The 14,179-nt window shown below is 40.1% G+C and overlaps 1 protein-coding gene across 16 annotated transcripts in view; it reads left to right on the forward strand.

The window, feature by feature from the left end:
* Positions 1-14,179, forward strand: part of LOC143297933 (mitogen-activated protein kinase kinase kinase 5-like) — an 83,317-nt gene that overhangs the window by 58,927 nt on the left and 10,211 nt on the right. For all 16 annotated transcript variants that reach the window (XM_076610534.1, XM_076610538.1, XM_076610530.1 and 13 more), the window contains 10 exons: positions 3,336-3,507; positions 4,102-4,167; positions 4,651-4,729; positions 5,751-5,830; positions 7,138-7,243; positions 8,290-8,452; positions 8,851-8,943; positions 9,685-9,719; positions 10,507-10,610; positions 12,390-12,466. In XM_076610534.1, the coding sequence (XP_076466649.1) occupies positions 3,336-3,507; positions 4,102-4,167; positions 4,651-4,729; positions 5,751-5,830; positions 7,138-7,243; positions 8,290-8,452; positions 8,851-8,943; positions 9,685-9,719; positions 10,507-10,610; positions 12,390-12,466 (975 nt within the window). The remainder of the gene's footprint in view (positions 1-3,335; positions 3,508-4,101; positions 4,168-4,650; positions 4,730-5,750; positions 5,831-7,137; positions 7,244-8,289; positions 8,453-8,850; positions 8,944-9,684; positions 9,720-10,506; positions 10,611-12,389; positions 12,467-14,179) is intronic.

Genomic DNA, 14,179 nt, shown 5'->3' on the forward strand with positions numbered 1-14,179 from the left:
TTAGTGTTAGGGACACATGAACAAGAAAGTAAAATAGTAAGTGGGGGAAAATATAGATATATGTGTATATATATATATATAAAATACAAAATATATTTCAATTATTTACTCATTTATTTTGTGTGTGTGTGTGTGTGTGTGTGTGTATAATGGTTTTATCTTAACTATTTACTTGCCTGTTTTTTTTCTGATGACTTTATGATAAAAACAAAATAATTATATGATACTGATTCTTCTGCAGAAAGAAATAAAGCTTTCAACCATTCACCGTTCCAATCACTTAAGTTTTAGATATCCTCCTCTAAACATTTGTCAGTCCATTCCTTCACACTCTTGAAGTCCCAGACCTTGCCAAGAAGTGTCAAAGAAAGCCGTCATTGTCATTTGTTCTTAATTCCTCTGTGATGGCAATTTTAAGTAGCCCTGTTTGTAGGATTACACTGTGAATGAAATATTCACTTCTTCTAGTCACCAGACTTTCAGCCTTTTCCCAAGTTGTGTTGGTTCCATAGCATGGTGGCCATTCTGCCGTGGTGTAGGTTTTTTTTTTCTTTTAGTTTAGAATTAAAACTATTCCAAACTGACTGGCAGGCTTTGCAAGCTTTTGTGGACTGTTCCACATTGACACAGTACTGATGTTTGACTGGACAACATTCTGCACAATGTTTTGGTTCAGATACAATCTCAGGGACTGATTTATACAAACAAAAAGTAAAACTGGTTATGTTTTGCTAAACCATTGGCTACAGCTTTTGGGTTACTTTCTTAAGTTACCCTCGTTCCAACACACACGTATTTGACGCAGACACGCGCATGTGCTCAGACACACACACACACACACACACACACACACACACACACACACACGCAGACAGACACACACACATGGTGCACCAGTATTAAAACCAAAAGGAATACAAAGCCAGTACCTTCATCCCAAGAAATATAAATAATTATATCAACCATGAAATTCATCCAAAGCAAAGTGATTCCTTTTTAGAGGTGATAGTAAACTCTTAAGTTGTAATAGAATTCAAATTTAGAGTAAGTCTTTGTCCACTTACATTGTCACATGTTAACAGCATCATTGTCAGCTGGCTGCATAAACACATTTTGTAAGATCAGTAAATTGAAGATGGGACATTTATTCAAAATACTTTGTGGCATTCACATGCATCTATTGATAGGAAAGAGTTTTGCAAGTGTTTACATCTGTGCCTGTCTGTACATACAAGTAGATTTGTCTGTCTGACTACTGTTTAATGTTTGTGCATGTCTGTTTAGATTGTTTGTCCAGTGTTCACTCATATGTATAACTACATGTGGGCTTTTACATGTATGACCGTTTTTACCCCCACGGTGTAGGCATCCGTACTCCATTTTACAGATTGTACATGTTTATATTCTTGTTTTAACAACACAGCCAACACTTATATGGATTACAGGATCTTTAACATGTATATTTATCTTCTGCTTGCGTATTTACAGAAAGGAAGCTCAGGCATTAACATGTCTGCACATCTGTTGATCTGGTTGATGAAAAAAAAAAAAAAATCTCCACCCTTAACCAGTTCAGTGCCAGAGAATTTTGTATTAAAAAAAAGAAGAAAAAAAAAGGGTTCTCCCCTTGCCAGTGAATTTTGAGGGGGTAATAAATCACAAAAAATTCTAGCACAAAAGCTATGGGTGATACAGAAAGAAAGTAAACGTTTTTGTGAAGGAAAATGAGTGTAGATTCTGCTTCTGGGCTCTTTTACCCAATTAGGTTGATTGTAGATAACTGTTCAGGCATGTAAAGTCAAGATAATAATTTTTGTGCAACAAAAAAGTCTATTTCCACCTCTGCATCATAACATCCATAAAGAAAAGAAACAAAATACAGCTAGAAATAGCATGCCAATTGTCAGATTATACCTGTAGAAGAAATTAAAACAGGCTGTAAGTATATAAAAACAAATAACAGCTTGTGCAGACATGAAAGTAAATCTCTGTCCCAACAATGACAAAGGTGGGTAAAGTCAACGTAAAAGGTCAATCACCATCTCACATACTGAGCTGGCAAGCTTTTGACAGCTAAGAGCATTTGGGAGTGAAAGGGTGAAGTTCTTTGATGACATTCACTTCTTTCAAGTTGCATGTGGGCTGATTAAAGTGTCTGCTGTGCATCTGGCTTGCCACTTCTTCAAACAACCATATGATTCAGCGAAAAAAAAGCGTGAAAAACAAAAAGCATGCGTTTCGTGAAAATTGTGGAGCATCGGCGGTTGTCGATCTCACAGTCTGCATTGAACTGTGAGCACACTTATTCCTAAAAGCCATGCCCTCTTCATGAACTCTGACTGACATTCGACCTATCATCTTACATCACTCCTCTCCCTCTCTTTCCCTTCTTCCAACGCTCGCGGCACGGCACGGCACGTATTCTGACAGTCATAGCCACTTGTTCAAAAACGCTGTCTGATTGGATAGATGGACTGAATTACCATCAAATGGGCTGTCAGTTTTGTCACTGTCATTGTCAGTCACCTTCGTTTTCAAACCAATCATCAGACAAGAGAGATCCTTCTCCATCGTGAAAGCTGTCCATAATCACAAGCAGTGCTTTCAGAACTGTGTGAATCTGCTGACTGTGACCACCTCCTTTACTGGACACAGTTTTCAATGCCTTTTTTTTTGCATATGATGCAACCCCCTTTTCCATGCGCGTATCACATGGTCAGTTAGCAAATTATTATCGAGTACAAAGGGGTCTTCTACCTGATGAATGTTTATTTGTATAGTATTTTTATAATCCAGACACATCAAACTAACTGTTCAGAGTCTGTTTATATGAATTGAACCAAACTCCAATGAAGGAAGAATCAGAACATATGCAGGATGTCAGTGGACGTCTTATAGGCACTATGGCAATACTTTTTGTAGGATGTCAGCTGACATCTTATAGGCACTCTACTGGTTAACCCACCAGGCACTATGACTCATTATTCTCATATTGAAAGTCCAGTGTTTTTACCACTTGGCTGTCATTCCCATCTGTTATGTGTCTGTGTTTATGTTCTGCACCTGGGAGAAGATGTGAGCGCGTTCGTGTGTATGACTATGAGTATGCATAATTGCACGTGTGGGTGTGCACGCTCTTGCATCAGTGTGGAGATGTGTGTGGATGTGTAGGTGTGTGATTGTGTGTGTGTGTGTGCGCCCACACGCATATGCTTATGCATACATGTACAATCATCACAAGCATTTGACCAAGTCATGTGCACTGTGTGTGTTTGTGTGTGTGTGTGTGTGTATGTGTGTGTGTGTGTGCGTGTGCGTTTTGCTTGCGTTGCCAGTGCGGAGTCTGGATTGTCTGCGGACTGCAGCCCTGTGCCCACGTGCCTGCTGTCACCAGACATTGACACCCAGGACTCGGGGTCGTCCAGGGACGGGGGGTTCTACCTGCTGCGCAAGGACTCTGAGAGAAGGGGCACACTGGTGCAGATTGTGTCCCAGGACATGGACAAGGTGTGATTGCTGTGTTGTGGGTTGCGTGGTGTTATGGTGTATGGTGGTGGTGTGTGCTGTATGGTGTGGTGTTGTGCTGTGTGGTTGTTTTGTGCATTGTTGTATTGTGGTGTTCTGTGTGTGTGTGTGTCCAATCTTGCATCTAAGTGCATGGACATGAATGTGTGTAAAATTCATTACAATTTTCATTTCAAAATGGAGTTGCCCTCAGATGTCAAGACATTTAGAAGAAAAATTATTGCTGAAAAAATGTTCATGTACGAGGTCATGTGTTTGCATACATGACTCAGTACTCAAATTTGTTATTTTTTCTTTCTGCGTGGAAGAAAACTCATTAATGTTTTGAGTTTTTTTGGTTTTTTTTTATCAAATATTCAGTTATGGTATTGACTTTTTGTTATATCCTTTAATTTCCTTTTATATTAATTTGTCAAAAATATGGATCGAAACATCTTCAGCATCTGTATACATGCTGGAGATTGTAATCTACAATGCTTACATGTGTTGGATGAATGTGTGTGTGTGTGTGTGTGTGTGTGAAGAACGAAGAGGGTCAGCTTATGATGTGACTTTTTTGTTTTTTTGTCTGTTCAGATCTGTCAGGTGTGGTTGGAGATCCTGCATAGAGATGCCACCATTTCACATCCTAAACTGACAGAGGTAAGGCATGGTTGGGCCCTCAGCCCCCACTCTCTCTCTCTCTCTTTGGCTGTGTGTGTGTGTGTGTGTGTGTGTGTGTGTGTGTGTGTGAAGAATGGGAGGGAAGGTGTTAATTGTGTGTATTGTAATAGGACAGAGGGCCTTCAACAATAAAACATTTCTGGGTGATGTTTTTGTCTGTGTGTCTGTCTTTGTTTCTGTGTGGGTCTCCTTTTTAATAGAAAAATAAATATGCTTGCGGGCAGAAAAGAAAGAAAGAAAAAAAGAATTGGTGGTGCTTCACAGTGGTGACACATTCTTTCTTGGGAGAGCAGCCCGAATTTCACACAGAATAATCTGTTGTTTCAAAGAGTAATGCAGTACAAGGACTGGTTTTTTCAACGTGGTATGGTCATTTTCGCAAAGAGTAATACAATACAATACAATACAATACAATACAGTGCATTGTTAGTATTATTATTATTATCATTATTAATGTTGCAGACTCACCTGAAGCTGTTGCTGACAGGCATGAAGTGCTACATTCTGGAGCAGACTCAGCAGTCCATCAGAGAGGCTCTGGGTGGGTGTGGGGTTCTGGGCACATGATGTTTGTGTGGGTTTGTGTGTGCGTGGGGGGTGTAGATATGCGCCTGTGTATGTGTGTTTGTGTGTATATTAATGTGTAGGGCGAGTGTGTGTGGGGGTGGGGGTGGGGATGGATATGTGTTTGTGGAAGGGTTGGTGGATGTGTATGTGTGTGTGTTTGTGTGACAAGTGGATGTGTTTGTGGTGGGAGCGTGGTTGTTTGTAGGGGGTGGGCGTGATTGTGTTGGGGGATGGATGTGTGTGTGTGTGTGAGGTGGATATGTATGTGGTGTGGATGTGTTGGGGGAGTGAGGGGGTTGGGTAGGGATGGATGTGTGGTGGGGGAGAGGAGGTGGATGGATGTGTGTGTGCTTGTTCTTATGTTAATCATTTCTCAGAAAACGATTTTTGTACAAAAATGTGCAAAAGTGTGTGGTGTGTGTGTGTGTGTGTGTGTGTGTGTGCGCGGGGCGTGATGGTTGGTTGGTTTGTGTGTTGTATGTTTGCATGTGGACCCGTACACTCTTGCATACTCAAACACTCTCACGCACACACACACACACACACACACAAACACACACACACACACACAAACACACACGCGTATATACATGTACCCAAACACATGCATTGAAATGCACATGTAGTCACATGTACACACACTTACACACTTGTATGCTTCAAAGCAGACATACACATGCATCTACACACACACACACACACACACACACACACACACACACACACACCTCCCCACCCAACACACACACACACACACACACACACACAACCTCTTTGGCCAGTCACACATACATGCTCATGCACACACACACACACACACACACACACACACACACACACACACACACACACAAATGCAGACATACACATGTATGTACACACACACACACACACACACACACACAGAGCCTCTGTGGCCAGTCACAGTCAAGCATTGACAGCTATTAGATATTGGGCAAGGAATATTTTACACACTGTGATGTATGTGCCCACAGACCAGCTGCGTGAGGAGGTGCAGTTTGATGCTTCCGCCCTGATGGAGATCAACCTGGCTCTGTACATTGCCCAGGAGGCTGTAAGTCTTGGTTTCTTCTTCTTCTTCTCGTTTGTTAGATGGGGTTGTCTATCCATAACACATAGTTATGTTGTATCCATAAGACATAGTTATGTTGTACCGCCATTATGTGCCACAGGGGCCTAGTACATCTGTCTTTGGCATTGTTTTTTTTTTTTTGTTTGAGTTTCACTCTCGTAGATGATCTGCTGGCCAAGACTGAAGAGCATCACCTGCCTTTGTGTTTTCTCAGGGTTGACTCCCTTTCCTGTAAGAGTATCACCTGCCATTTTTTTTCAGGGTTGACTCCCTTTCCTGTAAGAGTATCACCTGCCATATTTTTTTCAGGGTTGATTCCCTTTCCTGTAAGAGTATCATCTGCCATTTTTTTTCAGGGTTGACTCCCTTTCCCATAAAGCAGCAGAGGTTTGGAGTCAGGGTTTTGATTTCCCTAGATATAATACCTTCCTAGGCTGATGAACAGCATCTGACTGAAACAGCTGGTTTTTAGGTGCCAGTTACTCACCTTTACCCCTTCTCCTTGTTAGTGGAAATGGCTTTGCCAAGTAATCTTGGTTTGATTAGTATTTTATTTTATTTGAAAATGTCCTCCATGAAAATGGACTGTGACTGCCTTTTTGATGGGGGTAAAGACAGTCATGCATGTGAAAGCCCACTAATGTATATGAGTGAGCGTGGGAGTTGTAGCCCACGACCGATGAAGAGGAAGAAGATTTGAAAATGTCAGGGTAGAAATTCAATCTTCTGTCACTCTTCTCTCATTGTAGACCCATTTTTGAGTTTTGAAAATAATTTTAAAATCACTTTTTGAATTTTTTATTTCATATTATAGATCATATCTACATTTTGTTTGTGGTTCACATTCTATGTTGAAATTGTTTTTGCACATTTTCTGTTGTCTTTCTATTGTCTTTAAAGTTTCATATTTAACTCAGTTTTCAAGATATTTTGAGAAAATGTATTTGATATGTTTCAGATTTAAAACTTGCCAGTAAAGATTATGTTACTTGTTGATACTTTAAAAAAAAAAAAAAAAAAAAAATGAAAGCGTACATGAAAAAGTAAAAGAACAATTTTTCCTAAGTGTCCAGATTTTGTCCCTAGATTTCCAGACTGTGCCATTGACTTTCCTTGAGCTGGGACATGAGTAGTTTCAGATGTGTTTCGCACATGCTCACAAACGCAGCATACACGTACAGTATGCGTTCATAATGTCATCATGTATTGGCGTTTTTCTCTGTGTTACGTGCCAGAGGAATTTTTATCTTTCTTAAGGTTTGCTTTTAGTGGTGGTATATGTTTTCCAGGTGAGCTGTGTGCTGAAGACGCACAACATCAAGCCTCACTGGATGTTTGCACTGGACAACTTGATACGGGGTGCTGTCCAGGTGGCCATTGAAATCTTGTCACCAGGTGGGTTCGCATTGTGCACATGCTGTGACTTTAGCCACTGCTAGTACAAGTGCACTAAGTGAGCAGGTTTCTGGTGTCATATGTAGACATCTTGTGGTCCTTACACACAAGCTAGAATATGATGTTTTTATTTGTTTATTTAAAAATTTTTTTTTTTTTTTTTTTTGCACAGTGAGGATTCTTATGTCAGCCAGAGTGTTGTGTGTCATTTGCTGTATTCAGATGCTGTCACCAGTTGATTATAGAGGTGTGATCACCAGCTGATTGTATAGGTATTTCCATCAGTTCATTATTGAGGTGTAGTCAGTCACAAGCTCATTATAGAGGTGTAGTAAGTCTTCAGATGATTGCAGAGGTGATGTCACCAGATGATTCAAGTGATGTTATCACCTGAATGACTGCATGAATCTTACTGCTGATATGTTGGTGAACTGTTTATTGGACGTTATAAGCACATGTGTGGTGCATATTGATCAGCCCACACACTTTGCCACCTTGAAACTGAAACTGAAATTGTCATATACAGTATGAACATTACCACATGGTTTCATTTCAGATGTATTGCTGTCCTCATTATTATTGTTATTTAGAAAGATTGCCTTTGACATGATCATTTCAATAGTTCCAGTTTCAATTTTTCAAGGAGGTGTCACCGCATTCAGACAAATCCATATTCTTTACACCACATCTGCTAGGGAGATGCCTGACCAGCAGCATAACCCCACGCGCCTTGTCAAGCCTTTAGTGCATGCACATACATTTGTGTCCCTGTCAGAGGGGATTTCAACAGAATTCTTCCAGAGAACAACTCTTTTGTTGCCGTGGGTTCTTTTTCAGTGCTCCAAGAGCATGCTGCACATGGGACCTCAGTTTATTGTCTCATCCGAATGACTAGTCGCTTAGTTTGATTTTTCCAAACTTCGGAGAAAGGGAGAGAGCAGGAATCAAACCCAGACCATCACAGACACTGTCTTGGCAGATGAGCATCCAAACCATTCTGCTACCTTCCTCTTTTAACATTAAAAGTCAGTGCATGGATTCAACAGAACTTGGGGCGAACCTGGCTGGAGGAAATGCTGGAGCGGAAGAGGAGGTGGTGACTTCTGGTGTGTCGTCGGCTAACTCGGCGGGTAAACCCCTGGCCTACAAGAAGATGGCGCTACAGGAGTTGTACAAGGACTACGACAAACTGCAGGATGATAACCTCAGGTGTTGTGTTGTTCGTTGAAATATATTTCATTTATTGTTACTATTGTTATCGTTATTGTTGTTATTATTATTATGTAATTTTTTTCAAGATTAATTCACACAGTTTAGAACACTGGACATAGATTGTTGTTGTAGGAGCTTGTGCTGTGTTAAAATGTTTGTTTATGAATTTGTGTATTTTGTGAACTTATGAAACTTTGTTTTTTTCTGTGGCAGAAATACCCCTCTCCCCCCACCCCTTCTCTCTCTCTCTCTTTTTTTTTTTTTAATGTCACCTTTATATCAGCAGATGTGTCAAAAATTCTCTTTTAAAGATAGTTTGGTTGATAAAGTTCCATACCATTTCTGTGCTCACTCAGACAGGCAGATGATGTTTATGATACTACAATGTGTTTCAGAATGATGCAAGAACTCATCGATGTGCAGCGATCATATCAACAGCTTCTGGCTCAGAGTTTGCAAGAGAAAAGATTGGCTATTTCTCAGCTCCGGTGAGTGGTGGTAGATATATAGAGAACTTCACAGTGAAGCAGCTCTCAGTTCCATCAGTCTCTAAGCATGTGATTAGTTATATGTATGTAGCAGCAAAGTGTTTATGAACAGTTTTTCTGCTCAGCAATGTTTAACTGTTGACTTTTTCAGACTTGAGCTTCTTTAAGGATTATATAACTTTTTTTCTTTCTCGGAAATACAGCCTTGAGGAAAATAGAATATTCAGATCAGTCTAATCAGTCTAAGGTGCATTCTTCTGTTACGCCATTTTATGACAGATGCCCCCCCCCCCCCCCCCTTTTTTTTTTTTTGATGAATACATAAATCATCCTAATCGTTTACCTTTGTCATGACTGGAGGTAATAGCAACAGCCTACATATGTTTTATAGTCATTCTCTAGAATGAATACTCAGCACCATGATTCCATAAAGGCAGCAGAACAAACTTGTTTATTTTGTGGAATCATGGTGCTCAGAATTCATTCTAGAGAATGACTATGATAGGTATGTTGCAGAAAGAAGTTTGCACTTCAGTCTCATGTAAAAATCAAGCAAAGAAAACAAAACAAGACAAAAACTAAGATGTTGTCTTATTATACTTTGCAAGCTCTTCATGACAAATGTGGTTTGTTCTAGTTGTCTGTTGTGACAGCTGTTAGGCCTGTTCAGTATGTTTGAGCTTTTTTTTTTTTTTTTTTTTTAATCATTATTATTGTTTTTTTTGTTTGCTGTTTTAACAGGGTACTGTGTCCTGTAGTGCCGGGAGATGTAGATGGTGAGTGTTCTGTTGCATCATTCTCCTTACCTTGACTTTTTTTATAAGAAAGAAAAAATATATGTATACATATATATAGATAGATAGATATAGACACACACACACACACACATATATATATATATATATATATATATATATAAACACTTATACAAATGAAAACACTTAACTCATTCAACCCTACACTTGAGCAATGGTAGGGCGTCTGTTGCATTTCATAAAAATGATTTCCATGTTCCTACATATATATATATAAACTGCAGGCAAAGGGATCTAACTACTATGGTATTTCTGGCTTTGTCAACACATGTCAATTTCAAGGAAAAAACAGTCAAAATGACGTGTATTTTCTAGTTTTTGCTGCATGAAAACGTCCAGGAAGCCTGCTGAGGCTGTAAACTCTGCAGTGTTGAATGGGTTAATAACCTCTGGCATTTTGCAAAGAGGCTGTGGCTGTGTGATTGTGTGCCCTACAAGAAAGCAAGTGTCCGGGGGTTCCAGTTCCATGGATGGACTGGGATATTTTACTTCCCCCTCCACATGCTAGACCTTCAGTGGTGGTCTGGGTGCTAATCTTGGAAGCAGCTCACATAAAACACACACATACACACACATAAATATGTATATATGTATATATATGTAGATATATATATGAACACACACACACACACACACACATATATATTTGTGGCACATTGTGTTAAACTGCTGTCACGAATCTGCCTAGCATATGTGGTGTAATGTATATGGATTTGTCCAAACGAAATTTGTTGTTGTTGTTGCCCAGATGTGGACATGAAGGACTCGGACAGTAGTTCAGCCACAACCAGGGACAGTGAACTGGTCAGCTGGCTGACACAGCACCACTTTGACTCAGAGGCTATCAGCAGGGTAAAGTCTATACTGTGTGTGTGAGAGTGTGTGTGTGTGTGTGTGTGTGTGTGTGCGTTTGTGTGAGACAGTGAACTGGTCAGCTAGCAGACACAACATCACTTTGAAGCCTTCAGCAGGGTCTTTAAAGTCCATACTCCGTGTATGTGTTTTTTTTGTGTGTGTGTGTTTATGTGTGTGTGTGTGTGTGTGTGTGTGTGTGTGTGTGTGTGTGTGTGTGTGTGTGTGAGTGTGTGTGTGTGTGTGTGTGTGCGTTTGTGTGAGACAGTGAACTGGTCAGCTAGCAGACACAACATCACTTTGAAGCCTTCAGCAGGGTCTTTAAAGTCCATACTCCGTGTATGTGTTTTTTTGTGTTTTTTTTGTGTGTGTGTGTTTATGTGTGTGTGTGTGTGTGTGTGTGTGTGTGTGTGTGTGTGTGTGTGTGTGTGTGTTTGTGTGAGACAGTGAACTGGTCAGCTAGCAGACACAACATCACTTTGAAGCCTTCAGCAGGGTCTTTAAAGTCCATACTCCGTGTATGTGTTTTTTTTTTTGGTTTTTTTTTGGTGTGTGTGTTTATGTTTGTGTGTGTGTGTGTGTGTGAGTGTGTGGATATGTGTATTTGTGAGTGTGAGTGTTTGTATATGTGTGGGTGAGAGAAAAAAGAGAGTCTGAGCGCACATTTGTGAATATGTATGTGTAACTCTGATTCAGAGAATGTCAACAGGGTAAGTTTCTGCCACCTCTACTGTGTGTGTGTGTGTGTGTGTGTGCATGTGCATGCATGCGTGAGTGTGTATAGGTATTCATTCGTAAGTGTTGCGTCTTTTCATTTACAAGAGGCATTGGAGAGGAGAGATTTTTTGACGGGAGGGAGTTGGGGAGGTTTGATTGCATGAGTGGGACAGGGGGAGGAGGGGAGGATCTAATGTGTGTGTATATGTGTCAGTCAGAATCACCAGGGGGAGGAGGGGAGGATCTAATGTGTGTGTATATGTGTCAGTCAGAATCACAATGTCCATTGTTTAAGAAAGCTGAAAAAATAATATGTAGGGGAAAAAAAACCGGATTGTCTTCAGTATGCAGTTCTTTTAGTAAAATCAGATATGCAGGTGTGCTTTTGTGTGTGCATGTTTGTATGTGTGTGTGTTTGTGTGTGCATGTGTTTGTTCATGCATCTGTTCATGAGTGAGTGAGGATATTTGTGTGAATGAGCCTGTCTGTCTCTTTCTCTGTGCATATGCTAGGTGCGTGTGTCTTGCTATCTTCCCCTCCCTCTGCAGCTTGTGCATTGTCCTATCTCCTTCGTCTCTGTGACATGCTGTGATAGGGTGACAGAGAAGGAAAACAATGGGAAACTGAGCACACATTCCTGTCCATGCATGCACTCACACACACACGCACATGTGTGCACACACACGCGCGCGTGCACGCATACACGTATACACACACACACACTGATACACAGACTCACACAGACACAGACACACACACACACACATGTACGCACTTGCACATACATGCACATACACACACACACAGGCACACACACATGCACACACACATACACACATACATACACACATACATACACACACACTCTTCCTCTCTTTCTTTCACGAGTATGTGAGTATTAACATGCATCAATTCCTCAACCACCCTTTTCTTCCCCATACTTTTTTCCCACCCTGCCTCCACCTTTTGTTTTTCCATCTAATATCACAAAGTGGAAAGATGTAAAACTGTGAACTACTACACACATACTTTATGTTTTGTTTTGTGTTCACGATATGACAGGTGTGTGATGAAGAGTACACGCTAAGAGACCTGATTGAGTTAGTCACCTGGGAGGACATACGCCAGCTTCAGCTCAAGTAAGCACTCGCTTCACTTGCTGTCAATGCTTGCATATTTTCAGCCATCAGCTGCAATCTTTTTCTTTCTTCAGTTTGAGACTGATTTTTTTCCTTTTACAAAAGTTAATGAAGAGAACCACAATATATATATATATATATATATATATACGAGGGTCATTCAATAAATAAGGTGAATTTTTCGGTATAAGGACGTCTAATACAGATAGAAGCTTACTTCTTTTTTTTTTTTTTCAACGTAGTCTCCCAGCACTGTCACACACTTTTCCCATCTGTGCACAAGCTACCGTATTCCCTCAGCGTAAAAATCTTTGGACTGATGTCTCAGCCAGTCGCTCACAACACTTTTGACTTCATCGTCACTTTCAAACTTCGTGCCTCTCGTGAACGCTTTCAAGGGACCAAACAGGTGAAAGTCTGAAGGGGCAAGGTCTGGGCTGTAAGGGGGATGAGGGAGCAGTTCCCAGCCCAGCTCGTTGATGGTCTGCACCGTTCGGGCTGCTGTGTGAGGCCTTGCATCTTTGGCACCCACCGGCAGCTGACCTTCGAGTAGCCAAGGTCATCATGGACAATTTTGTGTGCTGTCCCAACAGATAAGCTCAAAGTCCTTGCAATGTCATCCACTGTCACCCTTCTGTCAGACTGAATGAGGTCTTTGACTGATTCGATCACCTCAGGAGACCTCACTTCTGTAGGCCTTCCAGGCCTGTCTTCATCCTCAACACTGCTCCGTCCTTCTTTAAACAATTTAGCCCACTTGTAGACATTTTTTCGGCTGAAACATGTGGCACCATACACAGTTGACATTCTCCTATGAATTTCAACTGGTTTGCACCCTTCAGCAACCAAAAACTTGATAACTGACCGCTGTTCAATCCTGGAGCATGCTTCTTGGTCGGCCATCTTTGTTAATCGCCAAAACTCTCAGGTTTTTTTTAATCTGCAAAACAAATTAAATCCATGTGAAAAAGAAGTAAAAAAAAAAAAAAAAAAAAAAGTAAGCTTCTATCTGTATTAGAAGTCCTTATACCGAAAAATTCACCTTATTTATTGAATGACCCTCATATATATATATATATATATATATATATATATGTGTATGTGTGTGTGTGTGTGTGTGTGTGTGAGTGAGTAAGAATATTCACTGGTTGAGAGAAATAGATGTTTCTTGTGTTCTTCTATCTCTTGTTGTGAGAAATAAATATTGCTTTTGTGTTTTTCTTTTTTACTATCATATGAATATATGAGGCATAAGAAATATTACACTGGTTGTGAGAAATAAATATCTTTCTTGTGTTCTTCTGTCTGACTAGCACATGAAGTTCTGTCATTGTGTATAATATCTTGTGAAAAGTATTGGTATGTCAGTATTACAAAAAAAAAGGCTGTGACACTTTCTGCTCAAAGTGTTTCATCTTCAAAAAAAAAGAAATCATGTTGGCAGTATGGTAAAAGCAGGCACAATGCTGACATATATTGCAACTGCTTGCTTGATTGATTATCTTTGAAAGGAGGGCAGTGTGTTTGAATATGGCGACATAAAGCAAAATAAAGGTTACAAGATGATATGATCATATTTATCTGTTTATATATGACCACCACCACTGATTACATGTTAATTTTGGTGTGAAGTACCTATGATATCAATAGATGATATGATCATTATTTATCTGTTTATATATGACCATCACCGATTACATACCTATGATGTAA

The sequence above is a fragment of the Babylonia areolata genome, chromosome 23, assembly GCF_041734735.1.
Source record: "Babylonia areolata isolate BAREFJ2019XMU chromosome 23, ASM4173473v1, whole genome shotgun sequence".
Lineage (NCBI taxonomy): Eukaryota > Metazoa > Mollusca > Gastropoda > Neogastropoda > Buccinidae > Babylonia > Babylonia areolata.